At 42.6% G+C, this 23320-nt stretch overlaps 2 protein-coding genes across 2 annotated transcripts in view; one reads left to right on the forward strand and one right to left on the reverse strand.

The window, feature by feature from the left end:
• Nucleotides 1–12188, forward strand: part of SLC26A10 (solute carrier family 26 member 10) — a 28495-nt gene extending 16307 nt beyond the window's left edge. Inside the window, exons 11-19 of the mRNA XM_029285682.1 lie at nt 239–334; nt 637–743; nt 2421–2490; nt 3365–3535; nt 4635–4674; nt 5105–5184; nt 9166–9220; nt 10671–10777; nt 12150–12188. Coding sequence (XP_029141515.1) covers nt 239–334; nt 637–743; nt 2421–2490; nt 3365–3535; nt 4635–4674; nt 5105–5184; nt 9166–9220; nt 10671–10777; nt 12150–12188 — 765 coding nt within the window. The remainder of the gene's footprint in view (nt 1–238; nt 335–636; nt 744–2420; nt 2491–3364; nt 3536–4634; nt 4675–5104; nt 5185–9165; nt 9221–10670; nt 10778–12149) is intronic.
• Nucleotides 12189–15102: 2914 nt separating this feature from the next.
• The window catches only part of B4GALNT1 (beta-1,4-N-acetyl-galactosaminyltransferase 1), a 24911-nt gene continuing 16693 nt past the window's right edge, over nt 15103–23320 (reverse strand). Inside the window, exons 6-10 of the mRNA XM_015823983.1 lie at nt 19220–19327; nt 18065–18255; nt 17142–17282; nt 16021–16258; nt 15103–15533 (exon numbers count right to left, since the gene is read on the reverse strand). Coding sequence (XP_015679469.1) covers nt 15319–15533; nt 16021–16258; nt 17142–17282; nt 18065–18255; nt 19220–19327 — 893 coding nt within the window. The 3' untranslated portion in view covers nt 15103–15318. The remainder of the gene's footprint in view (nt 15534–16020; nt 16259–17141; nt 17283–18064; nt 18256–19219; nt 19328–23320) is intronic.

Here is a 23320-nt window from a genome sequence, read left to right on the forward strand (position 1 = left end):
TCCTAGGAAGGACCAAACCCACAATTCGTACTTGGTGGTAGCAACTTATTAATGTAGGAGGAAATTGCTGCACCAAGAAGACCCTGGATGGGATTGGGAAGGAGGATTTTTTTTCAGGTAAAAGAGGAGAAATGAGATTTGAGCAAGAGAGGACAGGTCCATCCCACTAGTCAATCTTGACCTGTTTTGAAAAGACAGGGTCTCTTTATGTGATTCCTGATTTCTTTTCTCATGTCAGGCTGTCCTAGCTTGTATCAATGTCACCAGTCTTCGACAGATGTTTCTGCAGTTCCGGGACTTACCTGAGTTGTGGAGGATCAGCCATGTGGACTTCGTAAGTGGCAATAACATCTGGGAATCTCTTGACATCTAGCATGAAGCCTTATACTGTAGATGTTCCTTCTCCTATAACTGTTATATAGGTGCTCAGCATGTGCATTTGGAATCTATTATTGCTCTTGTTATTAAACTGCATTTGTTATTTTGCCATTCTTTTAACTTATAAGGTGTGAAGACACTTCCTAATTTAAAGCTGTGATAAGCTGGAATGGGATGGTCTCCACTGAAACCCTTGGAACTTTCTGTGCTGGTTTGGAATTGGGTGGCTCTATTATTGTCTTTTCAATTCTCTTACAGGCTGTGTGGATGGTCACGTGGCTTTCCGTGGTTGTGCTTAGTGTGGACTTTGGCCTGGCAGTGGGAGTTGTGTTCTCCATGATGACTGTTGTATGCCGCACACAGAGGTAACTTCATAGTAGTGGTCCTTCCTTTGCTACATTCTCTTGCTGAATGCTAAATTAAAGCCCAGCTGTTGGGATGCAAAATCCTCTTGTTAAGTGTGCCAAAAAGATCATTCTTGAAAGGGAATCATAATAATTAAGGCGGATTTTCTGCCCCACTTCTTGTCGTCAACCATAGGCCTAGGCCAGTGATGGCGAACCTTTTAGAGACTGAGTGCCCAAACTGCAACCCAAAACCCACTTATGCATCATTGAGTGCCAGGTGGGTGTGGCCCATTGGGTGGGCGTGGCCAATTGGGTGGGCATGGCTGCCGTGGTAACGGCAGACTGGGTGGGACTAAAAAGTTCAATCAATCAATTCCAACTTTGCAAGATCTTTTTTTTTTCCCACGAGAAGTTGAAATTGACTGATTGAACCTTTTTTTTTTTTTGCACACGGTGGCGGAGGCCTAATGCGAAAAGGTTTTATAAAACCCAGCTGAAGGCCTAGGACTGGGGCGATGGCGCGCATGCCCACAGAGAGGGCTCTGAATGCCGCCTCTGGCACCCGTGCCATAGGTTTGCCACCACTGGCCTAGGCTAAGTCCTCCTTGGTTTCCAAACATCCATGTAAATATGCAGATTGTCCTTTAAGACTATATCCTTTTGAAATGCTATCTCTTCCTTGTCCCCAATGGCCACCAAAATATTATCTGCATGTTTCTTGGGCAAAGGCTATTCTATACATATGTTGTACATAGCATGTTTATATGTACACTGTTTTGAGAGCAGGCAACAGAATTTCATTTTTAATGTGTGCCAGTTTGCCCACAGTAAAAAATGACAATAAAGGCTATCTATCTACTTTACTCTGTATTTATTTATTTATTTATATTTATTAAAAACAGTACTAAAAATAAAAGAATGATTCCTGGGTGTACTCATAATGAGAGATAAAAAACGTGAACACCAGGAAAAGTTTAAAAAACTATAAAAGTTTTAATAAGTTAAAATCCTAGCTTTTGCTGGCCACTGCCAGCATCATCAGGGATCAATCTAGGTCAATGGGAGCACTTATTTATACATGACCAAGCTGTTTCAGTGCCCAACCCATGGATGCCGTCATGGGGCTCAGTCGGCCAATTGATGTTCCGGTCGCAGTCTCCATATCATTAGCCAGTTTATCCTCGCTTAGCAAGGCAGAGTATGAAGCTAGCATAGGAACACGGAAAAGAGGGGGGGGGGAGGAAAGTGAGCAATAAGGTGTATGAGGATAAGAGTAGCGAGGATAAACCGGCTAATGATATGGAGACTGCGACCGGAACATCAATTGGCCGACTGAGCCCCATGACGGCATCCATGGGTTGGGCGCTGAAACAGCTTGGTCATGTAAATAAGCGCTCCCATTGACCTAGATTGATCCCTGATGATGCTGGCAGTGGCCAGCAAAAGCTAGGATTTTAACTTATTAAAACTTTTATAGTTTTTTAAACTTTTCCTGGTGTTCACGTTTTTTATCTCTCGTTATTTATATTTATATATTTATATTTATTTATATTTATTTATATTTATTTATATTTATATTTATTTTTATTTATTTATTTATTTATTTATTTATTTATTTATTTATTTATTTATTTATTTATTTATTTATTTATTTATTTATTTATTTATTTATTTATTTATTTATTTATTTTACAGGGCTGAATGCTCTGTGCTGGGCCGAGCAGCGGATACGGAAATCTACAAGCCCGTCAAGTACAACAGCAAGGTAAAAAGTGGTGGAAATTGTTCCTACTTACCTGGCTGGGAGAAAGTCTCTTTGAACTCAACAGGACTAATTCCTGTGCTGATATGTGTAGAGGCTGCCTTAATATAGGATCATCTTGCTTTGGGAACAAGATGAGGTTGTTTTATTCTTAATGAAGGGGGGAAAACTCTCTTTGAATGAGAACAGGTTGTTATAATGTTCTAATTCTAGAAGTTCAGAGATTTTCTAGAAATGTAATTTTATTGCATAGAACTTAACAAGAACATTTAATTTTTAAGGAAGAAGGATGCTTGTGCTACAGTGGAGACTCTGAAATCTAGTCTGTAATAGGAGTATAGCAAAGATTGATGATGACGATGTTATCCATTTAATCATGTCCAATTCTTGGTGATTGTGCGGGCCAGGTCTCTTCACATCTTCCAATCTTGCACTGCTTCTTTGAGTTTTTCTATGCTCTGACTGGTGTCAGCTTTGATGGTGTCCAGCTATCATTTTCATTGGTGGCCTGGTTTTCTTTTATCACTAATTCTTCCCAATATACATGCTTTCTTCAGTGAATTTCCTCGCCTGACATGCCCAGCCAAGATTAATTTGCATTAATTAATTAATTTGCACAACATGGCAATTATTAATTCCCTACAATTTGTACCCTTTAGAAATGTTGGGTTATATCCTCCAATTTCTCTTCATTCATTCCTGTGGGTAGCTCCCTGCTCACAGTTGTCTATGGATGATGGGATTTGTAACCTAAATTATTTGGTAGGTGTCAGACTGGGGAAGTCTGCCATAACCCTTTCCCAAACCCAGTGAACATGTATTCATACATTCTATGATTCTGTGCTTCTATTCCATTTGTTCTGTTTCTTCTTCTTAGTGCTTTGAGATCCCAGGTGTGAAGATCTTAAGTTACCAGGCCCCCATCTATTATGGAAACCGCAGCTTTTTTAGAGATATTGTCAGCAAACTTGTGGGGCTGCAGCAAGACTGCAAACAGTCTGAGGATCCACCGTTTAACAGCAGGATAAAAATGGACATCACTACAGTGGTAAGACTCCTGGTAAAAGATTGGAGTGATAGTGGGGAGACCAAGTATTGTGAGTTCAGTTTAAAAAAAATCAAGTTCACCCATATGTTACTCCAGCCAGGTGGTGAAATGCTCATGGAAGTAAAAGTTAGCTAAAGGAAGAGATATTATTTTAAGCTCTTTTTTAAAAACTGAATACCTGATCCTGGAGTTTTGGATGACCTCAAGCCTGATGATGTTAAGCTAAAGTGCTTTTATTCCATCTGCATTCAGATAGATTAGATTAGATTAGATTAGATTAGATTAGATTTAAGAGGTCCATAATATTTATTAATGACTTTTATTGATATCATTTTAAGGCTGATGCTAAGCTTCTTTTGTCAAGACTGTATTGGATTATAATTGTTATTAAAAAGCAAACACACATTACAATGTCTTCTGTCTCATCTGAGACAACTAGATTGATTCTGGTGCTTAGAACTGGTTGTACACCATGGGCAGTTCTGCCATCCAGCCCAGAGGAACAGCCAGAGAGTCAGGGGTACTTTCAGGTGGTGAAAAAAAATCAAAATGGTGGCCAACCCCCACTCTTTCTACATGCATTATGACATATGTAAAAAGGGATGGGTTTTGATTACAGAATTGTGGGCACATTTACTCAATTATAAGAGAGTGAATTCTGTACAGTAGCTCTTATATATGTGGAGATCTAAGTGGGGTATAAGTCAAGATGTTGCTATTTTTCACCCTGCGGGGTAAGTCAAAGCAGCTGCTCTAGTTAAACTGAATATGGGGGGGGGGTGGTTTTCTATGATAACGAGATTCCCACCCAACAATGTTCAAAAGATCCTTGGTGGAAAACAGTCACATCATATGAATAACTGTCTCTGACCCACTATTACAGGGGTCTTCAAACTTGGCCCTTTTATGATTTGTGGACTTCAACTCTCAGAATTCCTCAGCCAGGCACGCTGGCTGAGGAGTTCTGGGAGTTGAAGTCTACAAGTCATAAAAGGGCCAAGTTTGAAGACCCCTGCCCTATTAGATGTAAAATGGCATAGGTCAATTCTTTCAGTTTGTAAATAGAAATTAATTGTTGGGTTTTCCCCTTTTTCTTTAGGACAGCACCGTTTGTGTCTTGGAAAAGAAGCTTAGCTCAGGTAATCAAAGGTTAATTCCATTTTGTTCTTGGGCAATTTCCTTGTGTAAATATACATGTTAAACCCCATGGTGGAAAATCCCTAATTTTATGCCTCCAGAGTTGTTGAATTTCAATCCCTATCCAGCTGGGGGTTATGGCAATTGAAGTCCATCCCATGTGGGAATACTAGGCTGAACTCTCTTTGTGCTTGTATTCAGTTATTAGACATGGTTTGTTAGGATAATTCTCTTCTATGCCGGCTGTTTTACAGAAGAAATGTATGCATGGGTCCAGAATTTCATTTTAGTCTTTGCTGGTGCAAAACCATCTAGAGAACAAAGTGTTCCTGGACAAGTGCAGGGTAGCATATGGCAGCTGTTAGGCTGAATCTGTGGCGCTGCAGTGGTTGAGTGTGGTTGATATGGGTTCTGTCTTATCTGCTTATATAGGCTTAGATGTACAGGCTGTGATTTTTGACTGCAGTGGAATATCCTTTGTGGATTCATCTGGCGCACGGCTCCTTATCCAGGTATCAAAAGACAAATATGTGTGTTTGTGTCTGTGTAGTGGGGAATAAGGATTGAAAAATAGTAAGGCTGGAGAAGTACAAGCGTCAAAATCAGTGAATGTTGAAATTAAATCAAGATTAAAACTCAGAATATGTCTCCAGATGAACTTTCCTTAACTGGAGCCCAAGGGATCTACCACACTCAGAACAGTACTTGCTGATCTCCAAAATTTAAAAGTACAGACGTATCTTGGCCCCTTCCCTTTTCAATCTTTATATTAATTCCTTGATTGATATTCTGCTTAACCCAGACTTCCCTCCTCCCAACTTAGCACAATTGAAAATACCAATACTTCTGTATGCTGATGATGCCGCTATTATTTCACAAACCCCTATTGGACTCAAGAGAGCTATTTCAGCAACATTAAAATACTGTAGACAAAATAATCTGATCCTCAATTTCAAAAAATTGAACATCCTAGTTTTTCCTAAAAGAGCTATTCAATACTTTTGGAAGGTAGAAGGACACAATCTAGATTAGAACAGGTCAATACATTCAAGTACCTTGGGGTGTTGTTCCATATGAAAGGTATTTGAAAGGCACATCTGGACCACACAATTCAATCAACCCTTAGATCCTCAAATGCTATCAAATGCTTTTTTTACACAGACAGAGGACAATTAGTCCCTGCAGCTTTAAAACTCTTTAAGGCTAAAACACTGATGCAGACACTGTCAATGGGGGCACAAAAGGAATTATTTTTTGAAGAAGGAGTCTTTAGAAACAAAATTCCTGAGATCCATTTTAGCTGCACCTAGTGGGACATCAAACTCCCAGCTGAGAATTGAGACAGGAATGCCTCGAATTGAGGTAAGGGCCTGGAAGATGATGATAATTTACTGGTTGAAAATTCAATTCTTCCCAGAGGGTTTGACTCCTTTTGGTTCTGGTAGATAATTTCCCCCTCCCTGGAAACAGGCAATAGAGCATAAACTGGCCTTCTATGGACCTTCCCCCGTTTTCAATATCCCTAAACTACGATCAAGCCAAGCAAGTGGTTACCAATAGAATAAGAGAGGTGGAGTTTCAGCTAGAACAGTGATGGCGAACCTTTTAGAGACCGAGTGCCCAAACTGCAACCCAAAGCCCACTTATGTATCGTTGGGTGCTGGGTGGGCGTGGTCCATTGAGTGGGTGTGGCCCATTGGGTTGGCGTGGCCCATTGGGTGGGTATGGCTGTGGTGATAATGGCAGACTGGGTGGGACTAAAAAGTTCAATCAATCAATTCCAACTTTGCAAAATCTTTTTTTTCCCCGCGAGAAGTTGAAATTGACTGATTGATTGAACCTTTTTTTTTTTTTTGCACACGGCGGCGGAGGCCTAAAGCAAAAAGGTTTTATAAAACCCAGCTGAAGGCCTAGGATTGGGGCAATGGTGCGCAAGCCCACAGAGAGGGCTCTGCGTGCCACCTGCGGCACGTGTGCCATAGGTTCGCCACTACGGAGCTAGAACTTAACAGGTTATCTCTCTACAGCAGAAATCAGATTAAATGGGGTGTGTGGGAACCAGCAAGGTATCTGAAAGACCTAACTTTTCCTAAGGGTAGAATAGCCTTTTTTAGAGCCAGACTTAATATCCTCCCTTCAGCACTCCTGCAGGACAGGGATGATAAAACCCCATAGCTGAGCAAATGTATACATGTGGCAGTGGGGAAGCTGAAAATATCTCACATGTCCAATTGCACTACAAGTTCTACAGGGACATCAGATCAAGGTGTATTTTTTCCTCTATTAGAGAGATTTCTAGGGAGATAACTTCTACTGTATGTGAACCATCTCCTTCAGGATTCAAATCCAAACACCACTCGTGCAGTAGCAAAATTTTGTGCTGCTGCAATGATAATAAGGAAAAAAGACCTAAAGAACTAAAGATCTTTATTCATATCAGCTACCTTGCTTAGTCATTTTCCAAAAATGTCTAGAGAATGTATTTATTTTAATGTTTAACTTTTGTGCTGATCTGTGACCGTAATAAAGATTGATTCTGATCCTGAAAAGTACAGATATTTTTAAATTTTAAGATGGCTAGAATCTCACCTGACCCTGTGGGAGTTCACTATGTTGCAATCCCTGAAATACCTTGAGATTTCCTGATCTCTTGATAGTTCAGACTTTTTGAGGAGGGCAGGATTGATACTGCCTGCAAGTTGGGTTTTATTTATTTTTTGATCCTGGAGCGATTCATGATTCTCATTCTTTAAAGAGGAATCCTTTTTCACCAAAATCAGATCCACCTAAGGCAGGGGTCCCCAACCCCCGGTCTGTAGACCGGTAATGGGCCACGGCATGCCCACAAACAGTCCGCACAAACAAGCAAAGTCCCATCAGTGGGATGCAGGCAGCACACAAAACCACACACTCTCCAGTCCACAGAAAAACCTTTCTCAACAGAACCGGTCCCTGGTGCCCAAAAGGTTGGGGGTCTCTGACCTAGGACATTCTGTCACAGGCTGAGTAAAAGGGACAGATGGGCTCTGATCAAAAGTGGACAAGGCTGCCCTTTCTTTTTCTGGCCCTCCCCAAATGCGTTCCATTCTGTTCCATTCTATTTCATTCTGTTCATCAGTTCTTCTAGAGCTAGAGACTGCTAGAGAAGATACAAATTCCTTTGGCCAGAGGTCCAGTCAAATCAGAGGGACCTCTTGAATAGAAACATGGACTCCCCATTGTTGGTAGTTCTGGGTCACTGCTCAACAACTAAACTCCATATTTGCCCTGAGCTTTTTGGTTTGAGTTCAGCTGCAAGTATAGAAGACTTGCAGTTGACTCTAAAATCAACAGAAGTTCTGTTACATTGGGAGCCTTGGACATTTGGCTGATGGACACATCTGGAGTTGTAATTATAAGTCGACAGAAGTTTTGAGAACATGCTGTCAGTACTCCTAGACAATAACTGTTACGGGGTGGGGGCCGGGCTCTCCCATTCTCCAAATGGCAGCCATAGGGAATATAACCAGTTACCAAGCCAATATCCTGGGATGCCCCTTGTCCCAGACTTTAAAGCAATTCTCCTGCAGAATGCTCCCTTCTACACCCATTTCCTTTTTGTCTTTTTTTGTGCAAGTGGGCAGATTTTCCTAACAGCTCTGAACTGCATCTGCCCATCATTTTCATCTTTTTCAGAAACCAAGACCTTTTTGAAATTGAAAGTAATACTTCAGGCTGGTCCTTGGCTTTGCAGTGCACCAGCATCTCAGTAGTTGAATTGAGTGATGTAGAACAGAGGTCTCCAACCTTTTGGGAACCAGGGAACCAGTTAGGTGGAGAGAGGTTTTTCCACAGGCCGGAGGAGGCATGGTTTATGTGTGCTGCCTGCATCCTGTGGTTGGGGCTTTCCTTGTTTGTGTGGACCAGTGCTGGCATACTGCAGCCTGGTACTGGTCCATAGACTGGGGGTTGGGGACCCCTGATATAGAAAATCAGATGAGGTAAGGATCTGGTCAATAGTCAGGGTTTTGTCTGCAAACACATTGAGCCCACAAACATGCAGAATTAGAGCATGATTTTCCACATTATTACATTACAGTGAAATGATATTTTTTTTAAAGAAGCCATTAGCTTCTCACTCCAGACAGCATTTCCTCACTCATCTATATTGCATTGGGTCAGTTTAAATAATGTTCTTCTCCCCTTTAAACTGTCCTTTGAGAAGAATTATAATCCACCAGGGCCTAAATGGGTTGTTTTTAAAATGTGATATTAACAAATGAACTAGAGTCATGCCTATTTATACTGAATTGGAAAAACAGCTGCCCCCAGTATAACAGACTACTTATAATAGACCATGGGGTGGAACACAAACGATGTCACCTCCTTGTGCCAAAATTAATAAAAGATCATTGTGCATCAGGATCTTGGCCATTAGATTGGTGCTACAGTATACCTGCAATGGCTGAAAAACCCCACGTAAGCTTCTTTACAAATGTTTCCTTGCCTTTTAGGTGTGTGTGGAATGTCAAAAAGCCGGCATTCAGATACATTTGTCTGCCTGTAATGGTGAGTGAAGTAAGAAGTGCCATCAATCTTCCTATTATTTTAGTTCACTGTTCCTCAGCCTGATGGCCTTCAGAGGCATTAGACTAGAACTTCAACGGTCTCTAGTTGGAATCCATTATGGGACCTTTAATTCAAAGATAGTATGTAGGAAAAAGCTACCCTAATTTACTTTCCTCCCCCCCCCCAAAAAAACCCCTAAAAGTTAAGAAGTTGTCTATTTCATCAGGAAAGAGTATACATTTTTTTAATTGGTGTGATTGGCCCACTTCACTTGTTCCTTAAAAGCAAAATCAAGTGGACTACTGTCAATTCCCTCAATGGGAAATCCAAGACGTACATGTACAAGAGACATCCTGTACATTTCCTGCATGGATAGATTCTCACATACAAAGGAGAATGGGTGATGGAACTAACTTATCTGATGCAGACCCAGAAATCCATGGCATAGGGTGTTTCCAACAAGTCACCTAACTTGGCATCAAAGACAAGGAGATGAGCTGATGGTTGCTTGATTGAATGCATCATTTTATTATATATATTTTTTAAAAAACCAGCCATTGTGATTGTTATGGGTGATTCAAACCAAGATCCATAGACACCTGTTTTGGAGGAGGGTGTCATGTGGTAGATGTCCATCACTAGGTCTGTGGTCTACATATGTTGAATCTCCCCTCCCTCTCTTTATGGCCTTTTAAAATAAACATTGTAAGACCACCCGAACAATCAGTTTCACTTCAGTAGGGCTCAGAAATCTGATGCTTCTGTCAAACGTGAAACAAGCAGCACCACATGCCACTGCAAAGCAAGCTCTGTCCCTTTTATATGCTCAAGCAACATCATGATGCACATATGGAAGTGGTGAAGCTGCATTTGTTATTTCCTCTCTGTCCTTACGTTCATTCTACAAGCAGATCTTGGCTTAAAATGGCACTTGGGACAGGATGTGCTATCGCTAAGCACAGCAGTCACAATGCATGACATGTGACATCACATAGCGATCACAATCCTAGCATCTTAGTTGCTGTTGTTAAGGAAGGAGGCCATGTGATTGCAACTTCTCATTTCCTGTCAGCTTCCCTATTACTTCATGTGGAGGAGAAGGGGTTCTTGATAGCTGACATGCAACAGGGAGTTCTCACTGCCCCCCTCAGCTTTTCTGAACAGAACACTGGAACAACAATAAGCTCAAGTTGTTTCCAACTGGCTTATGAGAGATTGGGCCTTGGAAAGAGCGGTGATGCTGAAGTACTTGATCTGAAGTACTAGTTTACTCATCCATATAATTACAGTATCAGATTTTTTTTCAAGATCCCATGATTCGTGGCTCAGAGTAATATACAGATTCTGTTGTGTTGTGGAAGTAGGAAGGGACCGCTGCTGTGTACATGCGAGTCAGACCCAAAGGTGGCATGAGACTTATGTGCCTTCTCTTTTCTTCTTATCCACCCAGCCAATGTCCTACAGACCTTGAGTTTTTGTGGCCTCATGCATCACCTAACCCCTCAGCAGATTTTTGTCACCGTTCATGACGCTGTATCCTACCTCCAGCAAACCACGGTAAGGGTCCGAGAGCAGAAAAACAAGCCTCTTTCCTCCTTGTTTTCTGTTCAGGCTGTTGTCTCACAGGTGCTTTTCCAAGAGGCAACTGGCCTTTCTTGTTTCTCTTTGAAGACTGAAAAAGCTTCTGGGATGAAAAGCGAAACGTCTTCAAAGAAAAACAAGAGAGGCCAGTTGCCTCTTGGAAAAAGGACCTGTGAGACAACCATGACCTGGATCACTGAGAATTGGCACAGAAATGTTCAGGCTGTTGTATGGGGCATGGGGGCATGGGGGAGGAAGGGGAGCATGGCCTGGCACCTGTAGCCCAGTTCTCAAACAGCACATGACTGTCATTTAATGTCCCACCCAGGAGATACATCTGTAGATACAAAGAAAAACAAGAGAGGCCAGTTGCCTCTTGGAAAAAGGACCTGTGAGACAACCATGACCTGGATCACTGAGAATTGGCACAGAAATGTTCAGGCTGTTGTATGGGGCATGGGGGAGGAAGGGGAGCATGGCCTGGCACCTGTAGCCCAGTTCTCAAACAGCACATGACTGTCATTTAATGTCCCACCCAGGAGATACATCTGTAGATACAAGCAATTTAGCCTGAATCTTATAGTCAAATGTAGAAAATTATTTGGAGTCTGTATTTAATGGCAGCAGTTTTACTTGAATCAATTTTCACCCCCACCCCACAGTTCTGGTGAACTAGCCAGATTTGCTCCTTGAGAGGCTATTTAGAAGTAGGTCTTTACTTTTTCAATGCGGGCTTTACTGGTTATTTTCAATGGCTAATACAATTTTAGAGATTTTTTAAAAAAATATCCAAGTGAGAACAGAAGCCTGTGCAGAAACAGAGGATTAATCAGGAAATTAGGTGTCACATTATCCTTCTTCAAGGGGAAGTTCCAGGTGCATGCTCCTATCTGAAGCCCTTTTAGGTAAGGCAAGAACTTTATCCGTCCATTTCCTTTCTAACTAAAAACTACCAGAACATTGTCCTTCAGGGAATTTTCTAATTCAGATCTCTTAAAACAACTTTCTCCAACTTAATGTGCAGCTGATGTTTTGCCCTTACCCCACTCAATGGCCACATTGGCTGGAACTGATGGAAGATGTAGGTTAGCTAAAAAAGCAGGTACCAGATTGGGAAAAAAAACCTGTATTACAATCATTATTTACAGATGTAGAAAGTTCAGATCATCATCAGAATCCATTTGCTACCCTTAGCAGTGATTGCCATCCACTGGGGGAATCTCTGCACCTCTCTGCATGGGCTTGAGGCACAGAGGTTAACAGGTAACACGAGCTGGGAAGGTATATAGTAGCTTTTTTTATACACGGCATAGTGCCTCATGGATAACTCTATTTGGTTTTTGCTCAGGAAAACATGGAACAGAAGGATCCTACCATCTGGGTATAACTTTTCTTCCTGCCAAGGGTAAAAGACAATAAGATCTACCAGGACAAAGCCACCCGAGGTCCCAGAGATTTGGGAAAGGCAGCAGACTGCCTACGAGACGACGTTTCTCCTACTATTGGAAAGTTGGATTGTCAAGGAAAGAGCAGACTGGCAAGAAGAGCCAGGCTCTTAGATTCAGCTGTTCTTCCTCCTGCTACAACTTCCATGGGCTACATAGTCTGAAGAAGTCCACAACTGCAGTGTCAGGGCTGCTACGTGCACTCACCTTTCTTGGTTCCTTTCTTCTTGAACCCTTACCAGAAAAGTTTAGAGCACAGCAGCAAACAAAATTGTATTAATTTAAAAAAAAATCTTTTATTACTTTCCTGGAAACAGAAATTGAAGTCATCACAGGATGATGGAGGCCAAAAGGAAGAGAGGGTTTCAACCTAGGAAATAATGCTCAATGGGAATGATAGAAAAGCTTGATTGCCAGAAAAGAAAGGAAGCCAATTCCGTCAAAGTACTCTTTTATACTGGGGCACCTCCTTTTTTTCTTTTCCTTGCCAGAGAGATCCTCTCAGATCAGAATTGCTGTTGGAACCGGTAGGACCAAATGCTAAACATAGTTAATGAATTGATTCACGTTTTTGGAGTATGCACAATATTAGAGCTGAAGAAGCTTCTCGGAGGCGAAGTGAAACGTCTATAAAGAAAAAAAACAAGTTGCCTCCTGAAAAAGCACCTTTGGGACAACCACGACCCGGATTGACTGAGAATCTCCATAGACTCATTTTATACCCTCAGCAGCATCAAGTACTGTAGCTAAGGTTTTCCTGGACAGCACCAGCTCATAGTTGGATGCTGATTATGCAACCATCCTTGAACAATAAATATGTAAATAAGCAAGCTTTTGAACTTTTTTTTTTAATCAAAATCAGCATTTCAGGCAGGGGAGCAACCACTTCATTATCACGTGGAATTTCTTTCCTACTTACTGGCGGGGTGAGGGTGGGATGGGGGTGGGGAGTGTCAAAATGCAGTGCCATTTTTTAAAAGCTTTTATGTGTACTTAATTTATTGCTGCCTTGTTCTGGTGGTGTGAGCAGGACTTAATTCCAAATAAAATAGTACTTACAAGTCTTATTGTGCTTAGTGCAGCTTATTCCCATATAAGCATGAACGCGACTGCTGCAGTACTTATGGTTTCCTAGGCCATACTCAATCCATATCTTATGTCCAATAAGCATATCCTACACAGTCCTTTATTTTTAAAATGTTCATCTAGCACAGTGGTTCTCAACCTTTTTAATGCCGCGACCCCAACCGGTCGTAAGTCGAGGACTAAACCAGTCGTAAGTCGAGGACTAAACCGGTCATAAGTCGAGGACTAAACCAGTCGTAAGTCGAGGACTACCCAACCGGTCATAAATCGAGGACTTTCCCTGCCCGGGAGAGCCGCACATGCGTGGTTCCGCCCCCCGGCACCGGCCGAGGCGTAGCTGGCAAGCGGCAGAGATGGAGCAGGCCAACCACCAGCTGGCCCAGCCCAAGGGAGGTAAGGCACCCGCTGGAAAAGGAAAAAAAAATGGCGGACAAAAAAAATGGCGGACAGCCTTGCTTGGTGACCCCCATGAAATGGTCGATCGACCCCAAATGGGGTCCCGACCCACAGGTTGAGAACCACTGAGATTCTAGCAACTCGGAGGAAAGAAGAGTTTGTCCTTTTGCAGCAAGGAACAACAGTCTGTATGAATTCCTATAACACTCGTGCTACAGAGATTTTGAAATCTACCCTACGTCTCTGGTTTTTGTCACTCCCTATGCTAAAAATGCACACGTATCTTAACCTGTTAGGCTGGTACTTGGATACTTTTATCTCAATGAATTCGGCAGCCCAGCTGCCAGGAAGAAGGACACAAATAGGCAGAAGGAAGAATGGAGCCTGAGTGGTTACAACCTCTTGGGTTACGGATGCTATGAGCCAAACCCCATGCAATGGAACTATTGTGCAGAATCTTTCCCCAGCCTTGATTTGTGCTGTTTTTCTAAAACCTCCCTAATAAATCATAGTTTTAGGAAAAACAGTGGTGCAGAAGGTTCCATGGTTGGAACTAAAAAGCCAGAGATCTGGGATGGAGAAGTTTAAGGAATGAGAAGAAGCTTTGGAAATGGATTCTGTCTAAAATAATAATAATAATAATAATTAAAAAAAATGGCAATCTGTCATGGACAGTCTTTCTAATTCACTGTAAAAAAAAACAACAACATTATCACCATAGAAAATAAGCTGGTCCACCCTCCAATGTCCATGCATATCAGGCCATTTTTGCTGTAAGCCTGGGAGTGCCTCCAATCTGGAATGCACCTGATAAATCTGTGGCCTTTCAAGGCTGCTTTGCTGCAATGCACACCTCAAGGCTTCCCTCTGGTGGTGGCTTTCCATCATTAGTCTTTGGCACTTCAAAATATCCCAGAACATTTGTCACTTTGAGGTTGGAGGGAGCTGGGGACAGAGAGGCTCAACTTCGAAACCTTGGCACAAAAACTGTGATGCTGGAGAAAGTCCCAGTATTCAGGTTTATCCACCTCCGATCCTGTCCCCTTCTGTAGTTTAAATTAATTGGAGGTAAAGGATGCTGGGACATTGCCAGAGACTGCAAGTTTTTGACGTGACCTATAGGTATGTGCTAGCCCAAAGTTGGAAGGGGAGTCCAATGTAACAGAAGCAGTTGGCTGCTCTCAGCCAGGAGAGGTGAAAACATCCAGGCTTCATGGGGCAGCCTCTTCCAGAATCACTCCCCGTAGAATCTGGTTCAGTTCAGATGCAAAATAAGTGAAACAGAGTGACAAAATGACAAGCAGACAACATCCTCCTTTCATCAACAAGGTCTGGAAGATGGCTTGTCCAATTAATTCTGTTAGAACACAGGTTTTTTGTTTTTTAAGCAGCATGGAGCTCATTTCTCAAGTTGCTCTTCAGACCTGAGAGTGTTGAAGCCTCCCTGAGTTCTGGGCATTTGGCTAGTAGACAGGCAAGCTTGTTTGCCAAGAGCTGTGGCTAGCTGCCAGAGCAGGCTGTCTGAGACCCAAGTCACTTGAGGGCTGAGCCAGTTGTCAAGGTTGGGGCTCAGCACCCTCTCACTAAAGACTAATTGCCTGTCATGCATTTGAAATAGTTCTTGAAGTAGAGCATTTTTTGTCTGGAGGTCATCAAGCCATCTGTTAGGTTGGGATAGCGGAACTTGGCATATTGCTTCTCCTTTACCGATTTTAGCCACGGTAGCTTGATCTTAGAGGCATGGTCTACCACAACATTGGAGCAGGAACCAACATGCAGAATACCCAGGCCATCAATGAAGAACTCTGCAGTTAGAAATACCCAGAACAAAGGACAAAAATTAAGCCTAGTCTATGACTCTTCGACAGACAATCCTTCTGTGCATGCTTTTTGAACTTTCCTGTTGACTTGAGTAGAAGTTGCTACAGGCCAGTTAACATTTGGAATGAAATAAATAAGGAGAACTTACTGCAGATCCCGTTGGCGCTCACAAATCCGACACAAGCATTCTGTTAAGACTACAACGTTTCTCAATCCCAGCTACTTTTAAGTTGTGTGGAGCTCCCAGAATTCTCCAGTCAGCACTGAGTTGAAGCCCACACCTCTTAAATTTGCCGAGGTTGAGAAAACTGGACCACAACATCAAAGGAAACCCAAGTTCACCCTTTGGATTGTTTGTGTGGTTTGGTTTATATCTTATTATCTCCTATATAGGAAGCAAAGGCTATTCTATATTCTATTCTAGATACGAGTCCCAAGCTGAGGATCTCCCATGCTGGCAGAATCACTCACCAAGGTGGGCAACCCGGTTGAAGCGAGGGTCAAAGCCAACTTGCAGCACCTTCTCTGTATGTGCCAAGAAGAAGTTGATCACGCCATCAGTGACTACACAATCAGGGAAACCTTCAATGATGTGGTGATAGCCCTGACGGATTCGCAGGCAATCTCCAGCCTCACCACCAGGCTGCACGCTGATCTGTTTTCGGTAGGTGGTGAGGTAGCCTGTAATCTCCCGTACTGCTCCACCCACCTGCAGAAAACAAACAACAATGTTGAGGATGGATGGTGTGGACTTCTATGTGTATGTGAAGGGGATTCTATCTGCAGAAAAAAATGGTTTCTCAAGGGAGGTTATTTCATTATTCTTATCCTTGTAATTTTGTTTTAATGTCCATTTTTGTTTTGCTTTGTCTATTTATTTATTACATTTTTATGCCACCCATCTCCCCTGTAAGGGGACTCTGGGTGGCTTATAAGTTATAAAATAAGTGAAAAATAATTCAAACGTTAAAACTACACAGATTAGGATTTTAAAACTATGCTGAAACCAAAACCAAGAGACGAACAGGACAAGGTTGAGGTCTTCATACTGCATTATGTTTTTGGTTATTTTAACTTAGATTTTGTAAGCCGCCTAGAGTCTGCTGAAGTAGGTGGCTATAACAGATTTACTGAAATCTTGATTTATTTAAATAAATTTAAATCTTGGAAGAAATTAAGCCAGAATCAAGAACTGGAGATTTAAATAACACTACATCCAAAAGCAACCATTGTGTGATAGACTTTTGCAAATTTAGAAGGGAATGAGTCTCTCTTTTTAGTCTCTTTATCAATTGTAGTCAAAATTGATTGACTTCATATTATGGGATACAGAGATGTTCAAATCACAGCCATGGACTAAGCCTGCCTCCACATTTCTCTACCAACTATGAGATCTACCACATCTGTTGAAAGCCTCACACCTGCTTCTCAAAGCATCCCCCTCATTCCAGAAAACCACCTGTAACCACTGTAGGCCACTGTTTCTCAGCAACCTGATGATGTGTGGGACTTTAACTCCCAGAATTCCTCAGCCAGCATGGTGAAATAAATGATCCAGAGCCAGCAAAAGCAACCACGGGGCAGGAACTCACCAAATCCAGGGAAGTTTTCTCAAGGACATCTACCAGCTTTTCCACTTTGGTGCGGGGTGTGAAAATGAAGTCGTCATCCACCCACAGAACATATTTGGTGGTCACCTGGGAGATGGCAAGATTTCTACCAGCAAACCAGCCCTAGAAAGAAAGGACGGAGAGGAAAAAGAAAAATAAGACTATTTATGAGCATCGCTACTGACAATCCTTTTGCCAAATAACTGGATTGCTCCTGTTGCTTAGCCACAAAGCACTGAAAATTACTACCTTATCATTTCATAACTCAAACTTTGGCACCAGTGCCTTAACAATGACTTTATAATCCCGAGTTCTGTCTGTCAACCTTTTCAAAACCCTCTGATTACTACCATCCATTTCATCCTGGCATCGTCAACTGAATAACTAAATAATCTTCTATGGAGCTGCAGATTTACTCCTGCAACCCACATGAGATTCCTACCAATCACCTTCCTTTTACCCATACCCTGATTCAATATGAGTCCTGCCCCCTTCTAGCAATGAAGATGTTGGATAATGCAAGAAAATAACCAAGGACTCCATAATATGGTCTTAATGAGTTCGGCCTTGGTCTCTGTCCTACAAATACAAGGCAACTTTTATCCTAGTCACAGGGGTCTGGATCTCTTTAGTTACGTGATTGTCAGGTTTTCCATGCTTCATGTTCAGGAACCTCCTGAGAAATCAACCCCAGTGAAATCCTGTTCAATCCACGACAACAAATTTCAAATCATAGAAATGTTTCCCAGCATAAAAGGCCAACGGAGTGAGCTCCTTTTAGCAGAGGTTCCTCAAACCCTTTCTTTACTCACCAAACCTCTGGGACTAAATCCTTCCCAAACTTATAGTATTTTTAAGAAGATGGCCTAGGCTAGGCCTGAGGACTCCCCTAGCATGTCTCCCACCTTGCCAAAGGGCATGAAGTACTGCTCAATGTGGGGTCCCTGCACATGTTCGATGTCCGGGCTATCATCTGCAATGATGATGTTCACAGTGGGGTAGAACTTGCGGATGCTGTCAATCAACACTCGCAGTTTGTCATAGCGTATGAAGGTTTTGGTAGCTATGGTGACCAGGGCACTGATGTTGTAGGTTCCTTGGGAGAAACAAAACAGGATTGTCAGCAAGAGGGTTCAGCTGGAGAAGGATTTGGCAGGATGTCTAAGAAATGAACAAAAATTGTACTCTTCTTCACCATGTTTATTTTTCAGACTAAAAGAAAGTCAGACTGACTCTTCCCTGTTAGTTTTGCTGTTCCTTATGCTTTTCATGATTCCACCTTTATTACAACAGGCAGATCATAAGCTGCTTAGAATGTTCTGACTGGAGCAGCACCAAAACCTGATAATAAATAAATACGTAAATAACCAAAACTCAAGCAATTAATAGTTAGTGATGAATAACAACAATAGCAAGGATACTCCAGAAGCCACTTAGCTCCTGGAAAGACTGTTCCACCAACAGCAGATCAGGGCACCACAATCTTCCTCTAGTGCAGTGTTTAGACTGGCTTCTAGAGAGGAAAAATTACTCTCATCCTAAACACAATATCCCTTACCTTACACAATTTGCTAATAAGTGCCTACAAATGGGTGCCTGACATGGCAATGGGTAAAGACAGGCCTCTCTGGGCACTTTTCTGATTTCAATAAAGGAGAATATTTGTAGCTCAGGGTTGAAATGAGGGGTCCTTGGTGCTCTCTGAGCTTGGGTTTTTTTTTTTTTTTGCAGGGACGTTTCACTACCAAACTAGGTAACACCATCAGTGCTAACAGTGATGTTACCTAATTTGGGTAATGAAACTTCTGCAAAAAAACAACCAAGCTCAGAGCGCACAAAGGACCCCTCGTTTTTCTGATTTCTTTTTTGTCCTGTTTTAAAAGACCACAGCGTAACCCTGGAGAAAGTGGACTTAGAAAGGGATGAGCATACCTGATTCCACCTGCAGATATTCAAGAATACCATTTAACTTCATGTTTTCCAAATCTCAGGTGAGATCCAGCAGGGAATACTTCCCACATGAAATCTTGGGACAGCTACTATCCATCTGGCACACTCACCTTCACTAGCTCCACCACTGGATGAGCCTGGATAGTAGAGCTTGGGAGTAGGTGGATGTTGGATGCGAATGCTGAAAGATGCACGATGTTCATCAGTAGAAAACTGCACTGGAAAACAGAGGAGGAGACCAAACACTAGTTTTGGATGTGACTTTCCTACCCTAGTGCCCTTTAGATGTTAGACTTCCATAACCATCATCTCTATGGTGAAATGACAGGTTAGCATATCTGGAGGAGAACAGACTGAGTAATTATGAAGAGGAAGCTAATAATACCAAAAATGCTTCTAGCTTGGGAATCAACTTTTCTCCCTCGTTTGCATGTCTTTAAGGAACTTGTGGTTGGCTTAGTCTGAGTTTAGCTAACTCAAACCCTACACACCACAACTTAGGTTTTCATGTGAATCAGCCACTAAGGCAGGGGTTCCCAACCAGAGGTGCTTGCGAGACGATATCCTAGGGGGTGCGAAAACTTGGGTTTAGAGCAGTGATGGCGAACCTTTTAGAGACTGAGTGCCCAAACTGCAACCCAAAACCCACTTTGCATCGTCGAGTGCCGGGTGGGTGTGGCCCATTGGGTGGACGTGGCTGTGGTGGTAACCGCAGACTGGATGGGACTAAAAAGTTCAATCAATCAATTCCAACTTTGCAAGATCTTTTTTTTTTCCCGCAAGAAGTTGAAATTGACTGATTGAACCTTTTTTTTTTTTTTGAACATGGCGGCGGAGGCCTAAAGCGAAAAGGTTTTATAAAACCCAGCTGAAGGTCTAGGACTGGGGCGACGGCCCGCGTGCCCACAGAGAGGGCTCTGAGTGCCGCCTCTGGCACCCGTGCCATAGGTTCGCCACCACTGGTTTAGAGGCTTCAAAATTATAGTGTATATGCATAATTCGTTACCGTTATTTTGAACTTTTTTGAACTTAAGGGGTGCAAGAATATATCAGAAGCGTTCTAGGGTGCGGAGTATAAAAAAGGTTGGGAGCTACTGCACTAAGGCAATAAACTACAGGTAGTCTTCGAATTACAGCAGTTCGCTTAGTGACCAAAGTTACAACGGCACTGAAAGAAGTGACTTATGACCATTTTTCACACTTATGACCGTTGCAGCATCCCCATGGTCATGTGATTTACATTCAGATGCTTGACAATTGACTCACATTTATGACGGTTACAATGTCACATGATCCCCTTTTGCAATCTTCTGACAAGCAAAGTCAACGGGGGAAGCCAGATTCACTTAACAACCGTGTTACTAATTTAACAACTGCAGTGACTCACTTAACAAATGTGGCAAGAAAAGTTGTAAAATGGGGCAAAACTCAGATAACAAATTTTTCACTTAGCAACATAAAATTTGGGCTCCATTGTGGTCGTAAGTTGAGGAGTACCTGTATAATTAAAAATCCTGGCTCAGCATTATACAAACATAGGCGTTGTATGTAACGCATTAACCTTGCATGACATTATGTGGGACATTTTTTAAAACTCTTGTGAAGTTACAACTTAGCAAAGTTAAGAGATGGGAGACTCCAGATCAATATAAGGCTGTTCTCCTAAACAACTATGGTTTTTCTGCCTCAAGATGCAACGACCTCTACTAGCTTGGATGGCTTCATAAGAGAATTGGTCAAGGAGGGTTAGGGCAGGGGTAGGCAACCTTGGCTCTTTTATGACTCGTGGACTTCAACTCCCAGAATTCCTGAGCCAGCATGGCTCAGCTTGGAAACCTCTCCCTTTCCCCTCAGCATGGCTGGCTCAGGAATTCTGGGAGTTGAAGTCCACGAGTCATAAAAGAGCCAAGGTTGCCTACCCCTGGGTTAGGGTATCAGTGACTATTAGTCACAAAAAAGCCCAGGTGCCATTCTCAGATCAAAAACAATTATTATTTCTGTGGACTTCCCAGAGAGACCCTTTGGTCACAAGATGGAATAAGCTGGCCTAGATGGGCCACTGGTCTGTTACTGTAGGAGCTGATCCTGTGAAGGTTTTCAAACAAGTAGCTGTGGCCATACACTATCACAAGTCCCTCTGTTCTCTTTCCTAGATGGTGACTTGACTTAGCAATACCAGAATGCAAATCCGGTAAAGATCAAGTCAGAAGAGAGATCTAGGGGTAAAAACAGTCACCTGAAGGATTGCTGAGAGGCAATGACTGGGTTTGAAAAGACCATTCTCAGCACATTCCTCCTGTTCTTCAGTGAGGGCTTTGCCAAGGAAGGACAGGGCTGGTGTTAGGCAGCACAGTGCCTCCTTTCAAAGAGCTACAGGTCATAAAAGAGAAGGAAGGAAATTTGCAGCACAAGGCCTAACATCCTCCTCCCCCTCTCAGTCAAACGCCTGCCAAGAGAAACGCCTGCCAAGAGAAGAATAGCTTGACTCTACAGAACTGCAGACTGTTTCTCTGGTATGCCAGAAATGTCTCCTGGATAAAAGTTTTACCAGGGAAAAGGGAACATAGTTATTTAGTAACACAGCCATTATTTCAATGGGAAAGCAAAAGTTTTCCTGTAGAGCAGGGGTAGTCAACCTTGGCTCTTTTATGATTCGTGGACTTCAACTCCCAGAATTCCTGAGCCAGCTTAGCTGGCTCAGGAATTCTGGGAGTTGAAGTCCACGAGTCATAAAAGAGCCAAGGTTGACTACCCCTGCTGTAGAGCACTGTTTCTCAGCCTCAGCAACTTTTTAGGAACGTGATTTTGAACATTATGCTGGGGAATGATCCGTGTCTTTGCTCAGAAAAACAAATCCTGTCAAATTCAATCCGGGCCTAAACATAAACCAGGTGGAAAAACCACTTTATTATTTCCTTGCCCTTTGTGAGAGTACAGGTAGTTCTCCACTTATGGCCACAATGGAAGCCCAAATGTCCATTGCTAAGCAAGGTAGTTGTTAAGTGAGTTTTGCCCCATTTTACACCCTCTTTTTTTTTTTTTTGCCATAGTTGTTAAGCGGACCACTGCAGTTATGTGACTCATGCAGTTGTTAAGGGAATTTGGCTTCCCTCACTGACTTTGCTTGTCAGAAGCTGGCTGGGAAAGTCACAAATGGTAATCACGTGACCCCAGGATAATGCAACCGTCATACATACATGCCAGTTGCCAAGTGCCTGAATTTTAATCACATGACCACGGAGATACTGCAACGGTCGTAAGTGTGAAAACTGGTCATAAGTCACCTTTTTCAGTGCCACTGTAACTTCAAACGGTCAGTAAAGAAAGGGTTAGAAGATGAGGATTATCTTGTATGGAAGTATTGTTCGTCTAAGTCATCTTCATGGAATTTCCTTCCTTCCTTCCTTATTTCACCCGGCCCTTGAATGTGCTACTTCTATGAAAATCTTGAACAAAACCCTAAGAAGCCGCAAGTTTCAAGAAAGCAGGTAACAGACCTATACATCTCCAAAGCCCATGTTCTACTTTTCAGTTTAGAGGAAGTTGATTAGTAAGGTGACCAACCGTCCTCCTTTAGGGAGGACAGTCCTCCTTTTGTAAGTTCTGTCCTCCCTTGAAAAGTGTCCTCCTACATGTCCTCCTTTTCGATATTTGAAGACTAATCTGCAGGGCTTTTTCTTCCTCATAGAATGCTCAGAACGGCGTTCCGGCACCTTTTTTTGATGTTTTTTTTTCAACTTTTGCATGAGCTGTGCTACTCTCGCTATTGGCTTTCAAAAGCCAATAGGAATTGCTGCTGAGAGCGCCAAAACACCCGGCTGGCAAACTTTGCACATGGAAGTTGTTGTGTCCTGAGCCTGCAAAAGCAGGCTCGGGATGTTGCAAGAGTCCCGGGCATTTGCAAAAGCTGCCCGGGACCAGACTGAGTGGCGCCGGCCTTGCGCACATGCGCAAGGCGGGAAAAGACCGCCTTGTGATTGGTTGAACTTGTCCGGGGATCAGAAGGTATAAATAGAGGCCTGCGTGCCTCTGCTCGGGTTGTTCATAGATTGGAAGCAGACAATAAAGAGTTGTTAGAAATGCTTCGTCTCAAGCGCCATTATTCTCCGGACTTAACACTGGCGACGAAGGTGGGATCCAGTCTATACAGCTAGGAAAGCTTGAAGACTCACCCAAAGAAGTCCGGAAGAGAAAACGGCGTGGAAGTCAGC

Source organism: Protobothrops mucrosquamatus, unplaced genomic scaffold, assembly GCF_001527695.2.
Source record: "Protobothrops mucrosquamatus isolate PMUCROS unplaced genomic scaffold, P.Mucros_1.0 scaffold2064, whole genome shotgun sequence".
Classification (NCBI taxonomy): Eukaryota; Metazoa; Chordata; class Lepidosauria; order Squamata; family Viperidae; genus Protobothrops; species Protobothrops mucrosquamatus.